The sequence below is a fragment of the Carcharodon carcharias genome, chromosome 15 (genome assembly GCF_017639515.1).
Source record: "Carcharodon carcharias isolate sCarCar2 chromosome 15, sCarCar2.pri, whole genome shotgun sequence".
Lineage (NCBI taxonomy): Eukaryota > Metazoa > Chordata > Chondrichthyes > Lamniformes > Lamnidae > Carcharodon > Carcharodon carcharias.
The window spans coordinates 2,946,447-2,967,534 of record NC_054481.1 but is presented as its reverse complement, the minus strand read 5'-3'; the positions used below and the strand labels follow the sequence as shown (position 1 = coordinate 2,967,534).

The 21,088-nt window shown below is 43.4% G+C and overlaps 1 protein-coding gene across 1 annotated transcript in view; it reads right to left on the bottom strand.

Annotated features, from left to right (window-relative positions):
• syt17 (synaptotagmin XVII) overlaps positions 1-21,088 on the bottom strand; it is a 78,987-nt gene that overhangs the window by 20,786 nt on the left and 37,113 nt on the right. The window contains exons 6-7 of the mRNA XM_041206710.1: positions 17,903-18,023; positions 17,601-17,756 (exon numbers count right to left, since the gene is read on the bottom strand). Coding sequence (XP_041062644.1) covers positions 17,601-17,756; positions 17,903-18,023 — 277 coding nt within the window. The remainder of the gene's footprint in view (positions 1-17,600; positions 17,757-17,902; positions 18,024-21,088) is intronic.

Below are 21,088 nucleotides of genomic sequence, written 5' to 3'. Positions count from 1 at the left end.
CAGATAACTTGGGCAAGTAATTAAAAACTTAAATACCCTTTTAATGATGTGATTATTGTTAATTACTGTCAAGCAACCTCCCTGGCCTAGAAAGAGGGCAATTAAAATTGCGAAAGCTTAATCCTTCAGGTTTTAATTGTTGGAGATTTTAAAATGTCAAATTTTAATTTAATAGTTTTTTTTTTACATTTCCTATCTGCATCTTTTTTCTTTCCCTCTTAAGCCAATTGTTCTCTCCCTTTCTTTATCGCTCTTGGTATACTTGATTTGACATTGAATTCACCCACTCTAATTTACACTTCTTTCTCAGTCCTTGCACTGCTAATTTCACAATTCTCCAATCTGATTGGTTAAGAGGGGGTACATAGTTCACTCAGGTCCCAGAAGACCTGTTTCCTTTGCTAAGGTATCATCAGCTCACACTTCCAGCAATTTGCAATGCAAAAAATTAAGTACCAAACAAGTACCAACATGCCCAACTAACAGGAGATGCTGTTAGATGCCCTGAACAAAACCTGGGCTACCTTTAATAGCATTTGTCATTATTTCATTATCTGTTCTGATTGTTCATAATAAATTGATATACTGGCTTTTAGAAGCCATTCTTGAAGAAGTCAAATAAAAGAATGAAATGCAATTCTAATTAAAAGCTAAAAGGATTAGACATTTTTAATATTCTCCATTTGCACATAATATAATTTCAACAAGTGTCTGCATAAAGTCTTAATGTGCAATTCTGAAATTGCTTTCAGTAAGACAACTCGGGAGCTTTACTAACAATATTAGTTTACAGAGATTGGTTATTTTAAGTAAGCCTAATTTTTAAGAGTCATTAGTATGCTTACTCCATTGTACCAACCACTGCAAATAATGATATTCAATGAAAGAGTTCCAGGTAAAATATTTCTTTTAATAATATAATGTCCATAGCTTTCAGAAAAATACCATTTGGCTGGCAGCACGGGAATCTTTAACAGATGCTGGGCCTAAAAGCTTTGCCTTTCACAGAATCTTAATGGGCCTCATTTAATAACTGCCTCATTTCCTTTGACACACTGTAATAAATAGAATTGTAGCGCCATATTTTTCTCTGATTGCACCCATTGAGGGAAGGTGGGAAATCAAGAAAAAATGCCTGTGCAATTTTAATGCTATTCTCATTTTGCACTCTGGCACGAACATGTAGCTTTAGTTAAGTTGCCATTGCTAATTAATACCAATTAAAACCTTTATGTTAAAGGAGATTGAGATTGCAATTGGGGCACCAACTAATGATTCCAATCAATTTGTATACAACTAGCAGCTTCCAGGCACAACATGGTCCATACTCCAGGCACCACTGCATTGCTGTCTGGCCGTACAAACCAATCCCGAAGGAGGAATGGCCTCCACTAGCTGGTGGGTCTTCCTTGTTGTTTAGGGTTAATCGATTATTCAGCACCATTCAGTGCTTGGCAGCATGGACTAACTGAGCCAATAGCACTGCTCCTGTTCTGTATGTTCTATGAATGCCATCTTTCTGGGCCAGGGAGGTTGCTTGGCAGTAATTAACAATAATCACATCATTAAAAGGGCAATTAAGTTTTTAATTACTAGCCCAAGTTATCTGAGATGGGTTTGCTTTTGTATTAAGATAGATTCAGTTTGTATCTATCATACAAATGCTGAAACATCATAACATTCAATGGTGAGAGGGAGAATGAATTACTGTTTTCACAAAGCAAATGATGGATTGGCGCAACTCTAACTGCAACATTTGGGTAGTCACATTTAACTGCACATCTGCTCTGTGCTTGAAATTGCTTTAGCATATACATGTAAGTGCCTTACTGTTACTTAGAGAACAAACTGGGGCCCATTGTATTAAGAAATTTGGCATTTGTCTAATTTGGGATTGCAGTCCCTTAATTTGCACGATGCTATGGGACCACAAGTTTCAGAGGTGAACAAGTATCCATGATGCCCACCTTCTCTGCCAATTCAAGATTACTCAGTTCTAAGGAAACTATACAAGGCACTAGTTAGACCACACTTAGAACACTACGCACAGTTTTGGCCCCCGTATCTAAGGAAAGATATATTGGCATTGGAGGCAGTCCAGAGAAGGTTCGCTAGGCTGATTCCGGGAATGGAGGGATTTTCTTATAAAGGAGAGGTTCAGTAGGTTGGGCCTGTACTCATTGGAATTTAGAAGAATGAGAAGCAATCTTATTGAAACATATAAGATTCTTAGGAGGCTTGACAGGGTAGATACTGAGAGGTTGTTTCCCCTTGGGGCAGAGTTTAGGGCCAGAGGGCATAATCTTAGAGTAAGGGGGTCGCCCATTTAAAACAGAGATGAGGAGGAATTTCTTCTCTCAGAGGGTAGTGAATCTGTGGAATTCTTTACCGCAAAGGTTGGGTCAGTAAGTATATTCAAGGCTGAGATAGACAGATTTTTAATCAGTAAGGGAATCAAGGGTTATGGGGAAAAGGCAGGAAAGTGGAGTTGAGGATTCACAGATCAGCCATGATCTCAGTGAATGTCAGAGCAGTCTCGATGGGCTGAAAGGCCCACTTCTGCTCCTAGGTCTCATGGGAGAGAAGTCTAGTTGGTTGGCTGGAGCTTGATGTAGGTTATATATTGATAACCAGACATGCCTCTTCATAAGACGTGCAGCTGAGCAGAGGTCCCACTGTAATGATGCCCAAATCTGCATCAAACGTGCTGATCAAACAGGTCTTTAGCAGACGGATGATTGGACAATGCTGACAGCTTATCAAAAAGGTGGCACTTCTGTATGAATTTATAGCACAAGTTTATTTTAATATGTGCCAACATGCAAATGAGCAGCATGAATTTACTGTATCTGTGTTTGTTGCAATGCTCTTGTGTTCCTAGTGCTCTTTTAGAACCTGTTATGTCTCCTAATGTATCTCAAAGTGCACTGATCCTTGGGGTTTGTGACAATCCAATTGCCCCATCATCTTTTGAGAATGAAGAAAGCCTTTCATGTTTCACCATGAGCTGTGTCACTTTAAGAAAATCATTCTCAGGATATAAACTTGGTATCAAGTTTGGCATTTATTGCATATCGTTAGTTGCCCTTAAAAGGTAAATGGGGTTGCTGCAGTCCATAAGTTGATAGCAGTCCTGCAATGTTGTTAGGACATTGACCCAGCAACAATGAAGGAATAACAATATAAGTCCAATTCAGAACGGAATTTAGCTTGGATGGTGGTGGTCTTCCCATGTACCTGAACAGATCCTTCACAGAGATGGTGGGTTTGAGACCATCACTTTCAGAAGCTCCCATTCAAAATGTTTTGGATGTATCCACCTGGGACTGGTGCTAGCTTTGGTGGTTATCCTGTTTAATTGTCAACAGAAGCAGAAAACCTGACTTGCCATCATGCGACCATGAAGCATGTAATTAAGGAATGCTGGACCACAGAACAATGCACTTAACTGAGTTCCTGCAATTGGTGTTTCGGAGTTCTGATGAGTGAAGACCGGCCCCTCCACAACTTCCGACATTTTGTATCCTAAGTGCACTACAGCTGCTGGGTGATTATCATGTGCATCTTGAACACTATGGTTTCACTTAGTGTTGCTAATACATTATTTACCAGAACATCCACATGATGTACATCAGACCTGAAGCTGTTGATACCTCTTGAATCACTATGTTGTTGCTTGGGATCTGGGCAATAGATTCATTTCCAGTTCTTGTCTTCCCTCATGATGCTCTCTCTAAAGCCATATGGTGAACACACCCAGCACGTTATTCAGCATCCTCTGTCCAAAGAGCCCTGTACAGGCTCTTAATTCTTCAGCTATGGCAGAACTTCTTGTTTCCTTGTTGAGCACCTTTGGGCCTCTCTGAAGACTCACCTGCTCTTATCCTATGACCAGTGGTGCCATTATCTTCATGCTTTGTATCGCTAACTTGAGAAGTGGGTAATGTGTGCTCTGTGGTTTCTGTGCTTGGAGTGTAAGAGGGAAGCTCCCACTGCTATTCCTCCTGTGAAGTGCCAATAGCTGCACTTGCTGAGCTGTGAAGAAATTTATATGTACAGTATGAGTATTGGCCGGCACAAGTAATGAAAGAACATTATTATCGTACAGTAATGGCAGCTCTTACTGTGAAGCTGTGACGTTTGCCACAGAAGGTATTATACTCAACCCACTGCACAATTGTAGGCCTGTGTGTGGGGTCCAATCCAATCCATCTTAGTGACCATCTCACCCAGAAAAGACTTGCACGCAGTCAGTTCGCAGTGAACAGGACTCTCTGGACAGCATGATGTTCTCTCGGCAACCTCCATCTCTGGTGTGATGTTGAATGTCACTTTGATCTGGAAGAAGCAACAAGTGGAATTCTAAACATGGAGCTGATAGGCAAATAAGGGCATTAACTTTGTTTATGTGGGTGAGTCAGGCAATAGTACTTCAGGTCAACAGGACATGTTTCATTCACAGCTGCTGCGCCAAACCACAGAGGCATGGCCATTCACTCACATAATTACAACACAGGTCATAACTAACAGAATATGCTCACTTATCTTAACCACTAGAGGCTTCATCTCCAATTTGTGAATTACAACTGATTTTATTACAGTATGCTTTTCTACAAAATGTCTATAAAAGCATAGTTGATTTTCTCCCACTATTGGAAGAATTCCCGTCGTGGGGTGGGGGTGGGGGGGGGGGGGGGGGGTGGAGGGGTGGGGAGTGCAGCAGCGGGCGCAGGCAGGTGCGCGCCGCCATTTTATGTGGGTGGGCCAATTAAGGCCCGCCCAGCGTGACGTCCACCAGGAAGCGCTATACACTCCCTGTGCAGGCAGGTGGGGATTCCCTCAGCCGGGAGTGCTTGAAAGAACCCGCTCATCTCCCTGAGGCTAAGTGCTGCCTTAGGGAGATCGGTGCCAAATGTACAAATGGTAAAGGTACAAAAACAAAATGTCCCTGACTTTATGTCCATCACTTCAAGTCAAACATTTATTACATTTTTAAAAGCCCTCATGAAACCTGATCCCGCCCGTGGATGAGGTTTCATTCTCTTTCTGAAGCCCGCTAGGACCCCCAGCCTGCCCGCCGACCTTTGGACAGGGAGGTCCATTAATGAGATTAATGATTTTGTCAATAGCCTCAATAGGCCGTTGACAGGTCGGCGGGTGCACAGCTGGTTCAGCTGCGCCCCTGTTAACCTGAAAATTTAAATGGGGCGCAGTGATGTCGGGAGTTCCGCCTGACATCATCCCGCGTCATTTTACATGTCGGTGAGGGGCCCCACCCCCTGCTCGCCAACCTAAAGATCCTGCTCCATGTGTAGAGGACATATTCATTTAAACCACAATACTATGTTTGGCTCATGCAAGAGTTTACAAAAAGTTTGCAACAGTTGCTATAAAGAATGTCTGAACTTTTACTCTTTCTATAGTTACTGTTATCTTACCTTAATAGCTTTCCAAAGCTTGATAAAATTGTTGGATTCCTCATGAGTGTCCTAAGGATTAGGGACAGGGTGGTGACTGGATAATGCCAGACACGCTAGCGATGTCACCCAGATCCAAAAGGATTTTTCTGTCCAATGTTGCATCAACCAATTCAGACAAAGTTTTGTCAGCAAATTAATATTTTTGTTTCTACTATAGTGTCCTCCCTGAATTGTGATCTCCACAACAGAACTGATACCGATCATCGATATTATCCTCATCAAGTGACAGGTGGTTTGCTTTTCATCTGTTTTGACGTCTATTCTCAAAATACTGTACTCTACCTGTTTGCTCTGCTGACTCTCTGACATACTAAACATTTCAATGTGCTGCAATTTAGTTGAACAACTTTGCATGAAAATAATTTTGTCACAATAAATACAATGCCTTTATAATTTGTGGATTGATGGTTACACTGGCTCATCGTCACAACTGAGTATACAACAATGAATCTGAGTTCTCAATCACCTAACACACACATGAACAATTATCAGTACCAATAGTATTTCCACAAGCATTGTAATTGTGCCAAACACAAATATGCCTCCTAAATCCTCATGTTCTTGCGCCTCAATAAATATTGTTTTGGTACTTTTAAATAAATGCTACTTATTAGGTTTATTTAATGTACTGGCACCAATAGGAAAGTGTTCACTTTAATGTGTGATGTGACACTCATGCATCATCTCAAACTGTTTCCCTCCATTCGTGGCAGACCTGTAATCACTGGTATCCGATGTCTATTGCCAAATGCTGTCTCTAGATACAACATAAGGAAGGATCACACTTGTACAGCTGGTGTTTTTCACACCATGTGAAAAAGTACAAAAAACTCATCAGTGTTTACTGAAATTCCCACTAGGGCACAACTCTTGATGTTCAGATTGTCACACATGGATTCCTACTGATCATTTCAACTAGTTTCAACAAGATAAAGGTTAACACTCATTTTCCAGAATGATGCTGGTTTTCAAATTTTACCCTTGTGAAACTGTTATAAAACTGTAACATTGACAAGATTTAACAAGTAACAAATAACATTAACAATTAACATAACTTTAATAACCAGTACAGGGGAGACAGTGGCAATGTCACCAGACTAGTGACCCAGAGATCTAGGCTAATGCTTCAAATCCCACTATGGCAGCTGGTGGAATTTAAATTCAATTAATAAATCTGGAATTTTTTCTTTTAAAAAACTGGTCTTGGTAATAGGGACCATGAAACCATTGTCAATTGTTGCAAACACTCATTTAGTTCATGAATGACCTTTAGGGAAGGAAATTTGCAGTCCTTATTTAGTCTGGCCTACATGTGACTCCAGACTCTCTGAAATGGACTTGCAAGCAAACTGCTACAAAGCCTATGAAAAGGAATGAAAGCAGACAAATCATCTGGCATTGACTATGGCAATTTCAGCCCTGTGCACCCTGCAAAGTCATCCTTACTAACACCAGGGAGAGCTGTCTCTCAGAATAGTCAAGCCACAGCCTGACATAGTCATCCTCACGGAACCATATCTTACAGATAATACCCCAGACATCACCATCACCATTGCCATCCCTGGGTATGTTCCATCCTACCAACAGGACAGATCCCTGTGTAATTCTGCCTAAAGTCTCGTCTTCACATTGAGGGTATCCTTCCTCAGGTTGAGTGGAACTACCACTCTGCTAAATGTTACTTTCAAACAGATCTCAAAACTGAGCATCCATGAGGCACTGTGGGCCAACAGCAGCAGCAGCAGAATTGCACTTGAACACAACCTGTAACCTCATGGCCTGGCATTTTGCCCACTCTACCATTACCAAACTGGCAGATCAACCCTGGTTTAGTGAAGAGTGCAGCAGGGCATGCTGGAAGCAGCACCAGACATGTCTAAAAATGAGGTGTCAACCTGGTGAAGCTACAACGCAGGACTACTTGTGTGTCAAAGAGCAGAAGCAGCGTGCGAAAGACAGAACTAAGCGATCCCACACCAACGGATCAGTTCTAAGCTCTGCAGTCCTGCCACATCCAGTCGTGAATGGTGGTGGACACATAAACAACTTACTGGAGGAGGAGGCTCTACAAACATCCCCATCCTCAATGATGGAGGACCCCAGCATATCAGTGCAAAAGATAAGGCAGAAGTCAGAAGTGCCGAGTGGATGATCCACCTTGGCCTCCTCCAGAGGTCCCCAGCATCACAGATGCCAGTCTTCAGTCAATTCGATTCACTCCAGGTGATATCGAGAAACGGCTGAAGGCACTGGATACTGCAAAAGCTATGGGCTCTGATAATACACCAGCAATAGTACTGAAGATTTGTGCTCCAGAAGTAGCTGTGCCCCTAGCCAAGCTGTTCCTGTACAGCTACAACACTGGCATCTACCCAGCTTAGTGGAAAATTGCCCAGATATGTCCTGTACACAAAAAGCAGGATAAATCCAACATGGCTAAATACTGCCCCATCAGTCTACTCTCCATCATCAGCAAAATGATGAAAGGGGTCATCAACAATGCTATCAAGTGGCACTTAGTCAGCAATAACCTGCTCACTGACGCTCAGTTTGGTTCCGCCAGGGCCACTGACCTCATTATAGCCTTGGTTCAAATGTGGACAAAAGAGCTGAACTCCTGAGGTGAGATGAGAGTGACTGCTCTTGACATCAAGGCAGCATTTGACCAAAGCTGGAGTCAATAGGAATCAGAAGGAAAATTCTCCACTAGTTGGAGTGATACCTAGCACAAAGGAAGATTGTTGTGGAGGTCAGTTATCTCAGTCCCAGGGCATCACTGTTCCTCAGGGTAGTGTCCTTGGCCCAACCATCTTTAGCTGCTTCAGCAAATATCTTCCCTCCATCATAAGGTCAGAAGTGGGGATGTTCACTGATGATTGTACAATGTTCAGCACCATTTGGGACTCCTCAGATACTGAAGCAGTCCATGTCCAAATGCAGCAAGACCTGGACAATATCCAGGCTTGGGCTGACAAGTGGCAAGTAACATTCACACCACACAAGTGCCAGGCAATGACCATCTCCAACAAGAGAGAATCTAACCATTAGCCCTTGATGTTCAATGGAATTAACATCACTGAATTCCCCATTAACAACATCCTGGGGGTTACCATTGACCAGAAAGTGAACTGGACCAGCCATATAAATACTGTGGCTACAAGACCAGGTCAGAGTTTAGGAATCGTGCGATGAGTAACTCACCTCCTGACTCCCCAAAGCCTGTCCACCATCTACAAGGCACAAGTCTGGAGTGTGATGTAATACTCCCCACTTGCCTGGATGAGTATAGCTCCCACAACACTCAAGAAGCACAACACCATCCAGGACAAAGCAGCCACTTGATTGGCACCACATCCACAAACATTCACTCCCTCCACCACCGACGCACAGTAGCAGCAGTGTGTGTACCATCTACAAGATGCACTGCAGGAACTCATCAAGGCTCCTTAGACAGCACCTTCCAAACCCACAGCCTCTACCATCCAGAAGGACAAGGGCAGCAGATAGATGAGAACACCACCATCTGGAAGTTCCCCTCCACGTCACTCACCATCCTGACTTGGAAATATATCACCGTTCCTTCACTGTCGCTGGGTCAAAATCCTGGAACTCCCTCCCTAACAGCACTGTGGGTGTACCTACACTACATGGACTGCAGCGGCTCAAGAAGGCAGCTCACCCCCACCTTCTCAAGGGCAACTAGGGATAGGCAATAAATGCTGACCCAGCCAGCGAAGCCCACAGCCCATGAATGAATAAGAAAAAATATAATAACATATTTTTAAAAATCATAGAGAAGAAGCTTTGCGATGAATTTTCAGGGCCTGACTGGGCCAGAACAGAAGTGGGCAGCTGGGGCATTGTACATCTGAATATTCCACCTCTTTTCCTGGTGTGAGAAAGTTTTCTCGAGGGCAGGGGGAAAACAGGCCGGGAACTCACCTGCTGTCCGGTTCAGGCCAATTCCAATAGTTAAGGACGTGTTAAAAACCTGTTTGCCTAAACATTTTGGATTTTCTTATTGGTGGCTGGCTCAGGCCTGCCGAAGGCAGGTGAGCGCCATGTTGGGGGCTGTCATGGAGGCTGGAAAAGTCTCTAATGATAACTATATTGGCTGATAGGTGCAAAAACTTACCCCTTTGAAGTAAGAGTTAGAGCAGTCCGTCACAGGACAAGGGTACAGTCAGCAATAAGAACTTTGTCAAGTCAGGGTCATCACCATCCTGGTATCTTGTGGGCATCAGAGCCGTGGGCAAGGTCGCTCGGACACCACCTGAGCAACAGGAACCGCGCCTGGAAAGGGGTGCTGCACCCTTGGAAATAGAGGCCATTGGGGACGAAGGACAGCAGCATACACAGGAAGGGCAGTGTGACAGGCATCGGGGGCTACAGGAGAGGGAGACACCATCCCAAACAGAAGATCCATGGGCCGAGGTAAAGAGACCTGGAAAAGACTGAAACCAGTGCTGAAGGAGGCTGAGACTCTCTGGGCAGACAGCCACTGGTATCTGTCCCCTGGTCAGTGCAGACCTCTGTGGCATCTCACTGGCAGCTGCACATTGGTGCATCACCCAGATGATACATGCCCTCTTCACCAAAACTGGACAACACATCAGATTCAAAACTGATGGGGCATTGCAGAGTCAGAGGGCAGTAGGTCAGTGCCTGGACTGACTGGGTGGTGCCCGTCCATACCCTCCTGCACTGGTCTTGGTCATGTTGATGGTTTGCTCCGCTTTCCATAACATCAGCCTCCAGGGAGGTGTGGACAATGAGGATGGCGAGGTCCTGGAGGGGGACAGTTCATCGGGGAAGGAGCAGAGGCAAGAGAGGAGGAGGAATTGGAGATGGAGAGAGGTGATGCTGAACAGAGAGGTGCCCCTGCAACATGATGAGGTGACCTCCTCCTCCCACCCTCAGGGAAGAGGTTTTCCCTCCTCTCCTACCAGACCTCAGGCTTCCTCGTGGTGAAGTGGTAATCTCTGGCACAACTCTCTCCCTTAGGACAAGCAGCCTTAGTGAGGGCTGTTGTTAGTGTCTGAATGAGCCCCATCTCCATTCCTGCACCCTCTGGCTTGAATTGGATCAGAAACCTGTCTCCATATCAATTACGGGCTCAACCCCCTCCCCCCATGAAAATCTGAACTTCAGTCAGTTTCTCAGTGAAGGCTGCTTTCTGGCACAGAAACAATCAGGGTGAAAACCCAGCCCTTCCTCTGATACAAACTCCATGCCATTAACATCAGATGCATGAACATGGAGCTATTGGGGCAGGTTCTGGTTAACTCCCCATCTGATTGGCAAGTACTAACCAAAACACTGCAGGAAGATATGGACAGCATTAAGCACTAACTAGGTAGATGATATTTCTTCAGTGATAAGGTGGCAAAAGTTAACAAGAGGTTGAGATGTTTCTCACTCACCTCAATATTCAGTGGAAGTTTAGTTGCCCTTCAAATTAGACTGGGATGAACAATAAGAAAGCTGACTGGAAGGGTTGGTAGATCCTCAAGATCCTATATTACATGGTATACAAATGCTGCCCCAAAAACTCTAAGAGCCTAGAGATGCAAAACCCTCACTTTTTGAATGATTAGGTCCAGCCGCTCTGCAAGTGGGAAGGTTGGCCATTAACGGAGTATATAGGATTGGAATTCGGGGTGGAGCTTAGTTATGCCAAGCTCTACCCATTTTACCGCCAGCCCACATTTCCAGCCAATTCTGCAGGAGACATAGAATATCTCTGTTAACGTACAGGCAGCCAAAGTTGGGCTGCACTTTTCCATCCCTAGTGCTCAGATTTACTAAGGGTTTGAATCAATTTAACAGTTAAAAAGTCAGCTTCAGCAATGCAGTTGATTAATGTGTCACTCAGTCTGGCATAATGAAGCGGCAGAATTTAATAACAATGTTTTCACCATGTCCCTTCAACATGGACCCCTATTCATGCTGTAATCAGCACCATAATTGCCACTAGGACCCACTAAAAATATTGAAATGCCCCTCTCCCTACGATACCAGAGGTAAAACCTTGGGCAGGCAGTAGCTTCGCTCAATTATATGTCCTCCCAAAACAACCCCCTCACCCTCCAAAATGTCTGCCTCCTATGTCCATCTGGTAGTGCCATGAAGAGGGCCAGTTGTCACGTTAGAATGAAAGGAGAAATTGTTGTATAGAGCAATGGACTGGGTGAGTGGAGGTCATCCCAAATTGCATCCTGTATGATGCGAAATAGACCAGTCTTTGCTATTAGCTCTTTACAAGATTGTTAACCAAGAAGCATATAGTAGGCTCTGGGCCTTCATCTGCAATTTCAATTGTGTATATCCCCAGCACCAAACATACTAGTCCTGATGAAAGGTCTCGACTTGAAACGTTAACTCGGTTTCTCTCTCCACAGATGTTGCATAACCTGTTGGGTATTCCAACATTTTCCATTTTTATACCCAACACCTGCCATTCTTACAGTTGCCAGCAAATATATTCAGAGGCGAAGATAAGGCTAAGAAAGTTAAATATATTCTGACTGGATAAAACCTGAAGGGTTGTGTGGGTGGGGGAAGGGTGCAGAATACAGCACTGGGTGGGGGGGTGGGGGGGGGTTGTGTGGGTGGGGGAAGGGTACAGGTTACAGCACTGGGTGGGTGGGGGTGGGGGGGGTGTGTGGGTGGGGGAAGGGTGCAGGTTACAGCACTGGGTGGGGGGGGCGGTTGTGTGGGTGGGGGAAGGGTGCAGGTTACAGCACTCGGTTGGGGGTGGGGGGTTGTGTGGGTGGGGGAAGGGTGCAGGTTACAGCACTCGGGGTGGGGGTGGGGGGGGTGTGTGGGTGGGGGAAGGGTGCAGGTTACAGCACTCGGTGGGGGGGGGGTTGTGTGGGTGGGGGTGGGGGTGGGGGGTGTTGTGTGGGTGGGGGAAGGGTGCAGGTTACAGCACTCGGGGTGGGGGTGGGGGTGGGGGGTGTTGTGTGGGTGGGGGAAGGGTGCAGGAGGAAAATTCTCTCCGATTTTAAAATGAAGATGAAGGGGCTGGATGTGGAGGAAGTGAATAAGCAGGTGGAGGGAAGCAGTGGACACAATTGTACTCGAAGGGAATAGCAATCTAATTCAACTAACAGGGTATAGAAAATATAGGAGGAGGAATTTCTGTTCAAAGTGCTCCTCTTTATTGGAGACAATTAAAATTTTAATAGATATTTTTCAGTTTTCTTCAGGAACCATTGATTTTACAGCTGAATGGAGGCCCCACCAAAGAGGAGCTTTGACATCCTCAAAGCCTTGCTGTGGTTTTGGAGATTTGGGTTTGCAGCCCATCAGTGTGACAGGATTACGTGGCTCCAAACTGATCTCTAATAATAGGCTCTGCCCTTTGCAATGGAACCACTTTGTGGTTTGCAGAACCAGTCACTCATTGAATAAAGTTGCTGGACTGAAAGGTGACTTCATGCTTAGTAAATTTTTGAAGTGCAGCCTTTTCTCACATTCTTGCTGCTTTTATAAAATGCTCATGGAGCGAACATACTGCTCAATAACTCCTTTATTTCATTTAGGGAATTATGACCAGCTTATTTTCTCTATTCAAAGTACTAACTTACAATGCTTTTTCTATTCACCATACTTTTGACCATTATTTGAAACTAACTCATTTCAAAATCTTTTGACTTGCCTTTATGAATAAATTTTAAAAATACTTAATCTAAACAAAGACGTTATCATCAAGTATTTTCCCATGGCAAGTATAGGATTATAGCCAATGCAAAAATAAAGTTCAGTGATCAGCAAAAAAAGTCATGTCTTGAGCGTGCCAACATAATAAGCTCCTACTTGATGCCATAAAAGAATCAAAGACTTTAGCCCCGGATCCGTGACAAGATTATGTGCCTGGGTTTTGTATTTATCTCCTACAAGGCTTAACATTTCATAGATATTAAAATGGATTGCTGTTACCAATGGAAAGATCTGCAGTGATAGTAAGGTAAAAACATGCATTTTTAAAATATAAGGTATTAGCGTTCTGCACGTCAGGTATTTAAATCCTTGTCACTACTAAGAAATTGGCAGCTTTCCCTAGATTTGGGGAAGATTCCCTTGGATTGGAAAAATAGCAAATGTAACTCCTTTATTCAAAAAGGGAGGGAGACAGAAAGCAGGAACCTACAGGCCTGTAGATCTGTCATAGAGAAAAATGTTAGAAATTATTATTAAAGATGTTATAACAGGGCATTTAGAAAAAATTCAAGGTTATCAGGCAGGGTCAACATGGTTTTTAAAAGGGAAATCATGTTAAACCAATTTATTGGAGTTCTTTGAAGGAGTCAAATGTGCTGTGCATAAAGGGGAACAGGTGGATGTGCTGTACTTAGATTTCCAGAAGGCATTTGATCAAGTGTCACATCAAAGGTTATCACAGGAAATAAAAGCCCATGGTGTCAGGGGTAATGTGTCGACATGGATAAAAGATTGGCGAGCTAACAGGAAGCAGAGAGTTGGCATAAATGGGTCTTCTTGCAGATTGCAGAGTTCTGAGATTCAGAGGGATCTGGGTGTCCTAGTGCATGAATCACAAAAGGCAAATATGCAGGTACAGCAGGTAATTAAGAAAGCTAGTGGAATGTTATCGTTTATTGTGAGGGGAATTGATTACAAAAGTAGGGAGGTTATGCTTTAATTGTACAGGACACTGAAGAGACCACATCTGGAGTACTGTGTACAGTACTGGTCTCATTTAAAGAAAGGTAGAATCATAGAATTATACAACACAGAAACAGGCCCTTCAGTCTGTGCCAGCCATCAAGCATCCATCTATTCTAATCCCATATTCTAGCACTTGGCCCATAGCCCTGTGTGCTATGGAGTTTCAAATGCTCATTTAAATACTTCTTGTAAATGCATTAGAAGCAATTCAGAGAAGGTTTACTGGACTAATACCAAGAATTGGGGGATTGTCTAATGAGGAAAGGTTGGACAGGTTAGGTTTGTATCCACTGGAATTTAGAACAGTAAGAGGTGACTTAATTGAAATCTTTAAGATCCTGAGAGGTCTTGACAGGGTGAATGTGGAGGATGTTTCCTCTTGTGGGAGAATCTAGAACTAAGGGTCACTGTTTAAAAATCAGGGGTCACTCATTTAAGACAGAGATGTGGCAAAATTGTTCCTCTCAGAGGGTTGAGTGTCTTTGGAACTCTCTTCATCAAAATGCAATGAAAGCAGAGTCTTTGAATATTTTTAAAGCCAGACTAGATAGATTCTTGATTAGCAAGGGGGTGAAAGGTTATCGGGGTTGGCAAGCATGTGGGGTTGAGGTTACTTTCAGATCAGCCATGATCTTATTGAATGGCGGAGCAGGTTCGAGGGGCCAAGTGGCCTCCTCTTGCTCCAAATTCATACGTTCATATGTTAGCACCAACAATTTACAATACACATATTTAAAAAGCCAGTATTGATAAGGTTGTAAAATAAATTGGTTTTCAGAAGTTACTAAGTCCAATGTCAAGAGGGAGCTGATTTAACATCAATAGATACAATCATAAATGCTTAACGATCTTAGCCTGGTAATTATGCAATGTGATGTTATCATAGCAACACTTAGTGCAATCACATTCACTCCTTTGTCTACTATTTGCAAAGGTACCAATCTGTTTAAGACACAGCTACATCAGAGAATTTTTGAAACAATGCTTCTAAGTTGCATGGTACTCGAATCAGTGAGGTTTCTCAAATGCTTGTCCAAGGTGATGTATAATTTGGATGATTCACTGGTTCTCCTATGGGCTCTCATTGAAGATGAGCATACTGACTTCCATATCTCTGCTTAAGTCATGCATCTGGGATATTTATGAATGTGCAGTGATTTAGCTAATGCACCCTAACAATTGGTGGTTTAATGTCCTCCATGCTTAGTGATTGCTCAGATGCTGGTTGTGCGATAAATGATGGTGGTGGAGGTATCTCTGTATCTGCGCTGAAGCTTGGTCTAGTTGGGTTGGATATATGTATAGCTCCTGGTGGAGTGTGTGGAGTAGTAATGCTTTCCCATCCTTCTGTAAAACGACAAAATGGATAGATATAAGTAAGGCTTCATTTGAGTTGATGAATCTCAGTCGGAAGAACTTCAAATGTGTAGGTAATGAAAACAGAAGATGCTGCAAATGCTCAGTACATCAGGCAGCATCTATGGAAAGAGAAACAGTTAAAGTTTCAAGTTGATGACCTTTTGTCAGAACCGGAAAATCCAGAGGAGTAATTTTAACCTCCAACTTTTTCCAGTTCTGATGAAAGGTCAATGAGCTGGAACATTAACTCTGTTTCTCCCTCCACAGATGCTACTTTACTTGATCAGTATTTCCAGCATCTTTGTTTTTAATTATCCACATAATTTTGTTTTTGAGGGGCAATTAATGTTGCGTTTAAAGCAAGCGCTATCATATATACGTTTTTCAAATACTTTTTATAGATCGGTGTTACTATCTATTAGGTTGTGGTGGACATTATCACAATGGGGGAGGGGAATATACTTATTGGTATATAAGTCCCACTTCGCTTCATTCATCCCCCCACTCCCCCACGTCTCTAAGTTCTAGTAAATTTAATAGACCTTGTAGCCCATCAACCAGCCAAACATCATCCTGGGCAGGCAGGGAAAGGATGGTGATTGTTTTGTGGTCTGTGCAACACCTAGGAACATGTTCACTTCTTTCTAGGTTCTTTCTACTGCAGAGATGACAATCACCCTGTGGTGATCTTGCCCTGGCCTGGATTGTGAGTTGGGGTTTGTGTTCCAGGGCTGAAAGCTGCCAACTTGCTGACCAATGGTGTAGTGAGCTCTAATTCTGAAACTCCCAACTGACACACTGAGATTACCAATAGTTTCTTTCCCTATAAAAGAATCAACAAGATAATTTCCTATTTACCAAAGTGCTAGATTGTGATTATCACGGCTCACTCTGATTAAACTCCAGAATGGCAGCTACTGGGCAATTTCTGTATTCCTCAGTGTTGATAGGTTGAGCAGTTTGTGCACACGATTCCTCTGTTAAAGGCACTTGACAGTTAACACTGGCTGCTCATTCCCAACATTGGTCATGTTGTAACATCAGTGACTTAGTTAACCAGCTAAAATGCTGCTAATCACTGTGGTACATTGACACAGACAGGAAAAGTTGGAGCAGATGTGAAACATAATTTAGTTACTGTTGTTTAGGCAAGGAAATAATAAGGTCTGATTCACGGATGCCTGTGTCAGTAAACTTGTGCCAGGAAGTAAATTTGTAAACATTAGCTGGGATCTGTTTTACCATTTTTGTTTGTATTTCTCATAAAAATTTTTAACTAGACAATATTTGTTGATGGGATATTCAATCCATCTCAGCTACAAAATCATGCTTGCTTTGATTTATTTGAAAACAAAAGATACAGTAAATATAATTCATCTTCATGAGAAGCAACACGATATTGAACAATAATGTACAATACATATTGCTTTCCAAATTTTCACCTTTAATGCTTTAGATGCTTCAATAGATAAAATTACATTCCTTTTAAAATGTTAATATGCATGCTGAATCAGGTAAAGGCATTACCCAATGCAGCACAATCTGTATTGACCAGAAGTTCTATTGCTGCTCCATACCTGTGTTGGATGACATCAGCGAGAGTAGCAATAGGCTCCAAGATTGACAGCAACGCCTCAGAGTTGGAATGGTGAAAATAAAGTATAATTTGTGCACCTGGTTATTATCCAGTCATACTCCTACTGAAAGCATGCATGTATGGGCGCCCCTATGAGCAGGCTCAAGTGTGATGACCTTCGTGGTGGAATAACCTGCCAGCTCTTTATGTCAAGGTTCATTAAAGAAGCACTGCCACTTGGGCCAAAGCACCCGAAGTATCTTGGTACCTGCACAAGTGTATTTCATCAAAAATCAATCTTAAAGAATGAGAGAACATTGAAATATATAAATACAGTATATATTTCAAAAATACATATGTACAACTGAATAGTTTCCTTGAGTAAAGAAATTGATGCTTTAGGCAAAACCAAAGGGGTTGCTATTTGTAACCAATTGTTAATTCACAGTGAATATTAATTAACTGGGAATAAAAGAATACTGTATTAGTCTTACCTGTAAAAACTAAGCTGATATCTTCCAATTCTTCTGAGGGAACTTTAAAACTAAAGGATTCATTGTAGAATGGATCTATGGTGCCCTTCATGCAAGATGTTTTTTTTGTTTTTACCAGTTTTAATCCATGCACCAGTTGAACTTTAACAAATGGATCTATCAAAGTTTAAATGCAGAACACGGTTAACATAGTCATAACCCATAATGTGTATGATCTGCCTTACAACAGATTTAAATATGAAATCCTTACCAATTTATTGTACAATAGTTACCACTAAAGTATTAATAAAACTCATCTTTACCTGATCCTTGGCTCATATCTGTCTGAAGGAGTTGCTTTGCCCTAATAATATCCACATTAAGTCTTCCTGCACTTGGCAAATAATTAAGAGAGATCAGTAGTTCTCCTAGTTCGACTTCATTCTATGAGAAAACAGTGTTGAATTAGAATACCAAACATTTGAACCAACGAATGTAATAATAACTCACATTTGGGAACAGGTTGGTTTCATATTTAGGATATGAAACATGTGCATGAAAAGATTTTTTTTAAATCATAGCCACATATTCACTCTCTGGCATTTTCATATATGACAACTAAGACGTTCCTGCTGGAACCAGTCACTTTTATGCTTTCCCATTTAACATTCTGGCCACAAAATTTGATTGTGCAGTACCCATATTTTCAACTCTACAGATGCCATTTTGCATCTAAAATGGTGTGTGTTCAGGCTTCTGGAGCAGGCTGTGCCGGCCACTGTTTTAATAGAGCGTAGTCCAGGAACAGGGATGAGTACCGGAGCTATGCGGATTAAGCAGATCATGGAACGCTGAATCTGGCTCAGTGGTGCTATTTTTTACCTGAATACAAAAAGTAACAGCCTCTTTCACTATTGCAAAACATTGCATTCAGCAACGAGAATTGGAACCACACCAGCGTTATTTACAAGGTTGGAAAGGGATGTTCAGTTTAATTGCTGATTGATTTCTATTGCCTGTTGTTGAGCTTGTGGAAGTGTTTGGTGGTTTGTCCAGCCTCTTAAAGTTGCGAAAATCCGCAGAAAGTGGTGTAGCACATGCTGAAGGTCTTGATCCTGACTTCAAGAGTTCTGTTCAGATCATTTCCTCCGAGACAGGGGTGCAGTAGCTTGCATCCTTTGACCTACACCACAGCAGGAGAATGAGCAGAGGCAACACAGAAGACGACAAATTGCTGGAAGAGGGAGGAGGGGGAGAGGATCCACCCAGGATCTCCAAAGAGCAATTCTCCTACCTATATCTCATTGAGGAACAGTGCTTCAGATGTTTTTGCTTCATCAAGGGAGGTGCTCACTGAAATCTGTCACTATTGCAACCTGAACTGCAGCCTCAGAGCAAGATGAGGATGGCATTGCCAGTGGCTATGAAGATGGCCATGAAGTCTTATACCTCAAGCACCTTCCAGGCTTCCAAGTAGTGATATTTTCATTGCCTTCTACTGTCACATAAGGAAAGTCCCTGAGGCTCTGTGTGCACAGGAGGTTGAATACATTTCATTCTCTCTTGCCAGCGAGAAGCAGACAGAGAGAGCACTTGGCATCTTGAGGATTGCAAACTTTCCCAAGATGCAGGTGCCACTCACTGTACACATGCCACTTTGTGGGTGGCATATTTTCCTGCAACTGCAAGAGATTCCATTTCATCAATGTCCAAACCGGTGTGCGAACGTACAAAGAAAATCATCAAGGTCAACGCTTGGCATCCTGAAGTAAGTCATGATGTCTTAATTCTATGGCAGCCCATTATGCCATCTGCATTTGACTCTCCATGACTAACCAGACTAACAAGGGCTCTTGGCTGACCACGTGGCTCATGACTCCAGTGCACAAACCATGCACAGGTGGGCAGCACACATTTAACAAAAGCCATGCTGTCGCACGAAACGTACTTGAGCAGAATGTTAGGGGATTTTAACAAAGTTAACACTGCCTGGGCCACTCTGGAAGCACCAGAACACGTAGCCAGGTTCTTGATGGTCTGCTGCATGCTGCACAATCCCACCACCTAAGGGCACAATCCTTAGTCAGGATTGGAGGAAGAGGAGGAAGGAGAGTAGGAAGAAGGGAGGAGGCAACCAACATATCCCCTCTGGGCTAGGCCCTGTGACAGTGTTGCCAGTGAACACAACTCCAATTTCCTATTCACTAACAGTCCCATATCTTCCTTCTGGCACTGACCATCCTGTTGCTCACAATGCTGAAATAAATGTCACCACAAAACAATCATTCTAAACTCACTTTAGAGATCAAACTTTGTCATATTCCATGCAAAAGTCAGCTGATCATCCCTATGCATTTCCTTAGCACCAGTGTGTCTTCAGCTGGCCTGGTGCTCCTGCTCCTGCACAGTGCTACCCCGGTGGCTGAATTATGGCCAGTGGGAGGCTGCTGACTTTCACTCGGGGAGACTGCAGTTAGCCTTACAGGACACTGTCGAACAGCTCTGGGCCTAAGTGGTCTGACTTCAATTTGCCCCACCTTGGCATGGGTGGCAGCAGTCTGGGCTGTCTGGCTGGCAACAGCCAAGTGGACTGGCAGGAGGACAGTGGTGGACCAGAAATGCTGCCATCCTACTAGAGAATAGCAGGTAATGTTCATTGGAGCCACTGCCCCAAAGTGGCACGCCAGAAATTCTAACAATGCATTGGTGGCCAGATTGCTGGACAATTGTGACGACCTACAAGCCTCTTTGAAGTCTGGTATCTGCAGCTATGATGGCAGCAAGCTGAGCTTGCATGACTTCAGTCTGAGTTTCCACTGCAGCCCCTCAGACATTGGGTGGCGTAAACCTGTGCTGCAATGGCAGCTGAGTCATTGGTCACCAGATACTGCACCATGGCTGGGTCCGCAAACGTTTTTATGGAATTGGCCACCACCTTCCAAACTGGAGAGACGGCCTCCAAGATCAGCACGTGGCCTGGTGACAAGTTGGTGCTGCACTCCTCCAGGGTCCTTGCGAGTGCCAGCAGGCATTCTCATACACACCAAGAATTCCAGTCTGCATACCCAGCAGCATCTTTTGTCGAAGGGTCATGAGGACTCGAAACGTCAACTCTTTTCTTCTCCGCCGATGCTGCCAGACCTGCTGAGTTTTTCCAGGTAATTCTGTTTTTGTTTTGGATTTCCAGCATCCACAGTTTTTTTGTTTTTATCTTTGCATCTTTCTGTATGCTGTCCCATTGACATCCTCATATGAGTCCTCTGCAGTAGGACTCATGTACAATCCTGCCCTCCAGTGAGCTGCACTCTCCAACATCTCTTCCCCCTGCCCTGGCTGCAGCCTACTCATGCCTGGTATCTCACAATGTGCAGATCCCACCTCTTAAGCTATTCTCTAAAGTATGCACAGTGCCAGTATCTGAATTGGTGGCTGAGAGTGTGAGAGCAAATGACCCTGTTTCTTCCTCATCACTGTCTTCCTGCTCTTCCACCTCTCTTGCTTCCAGCACT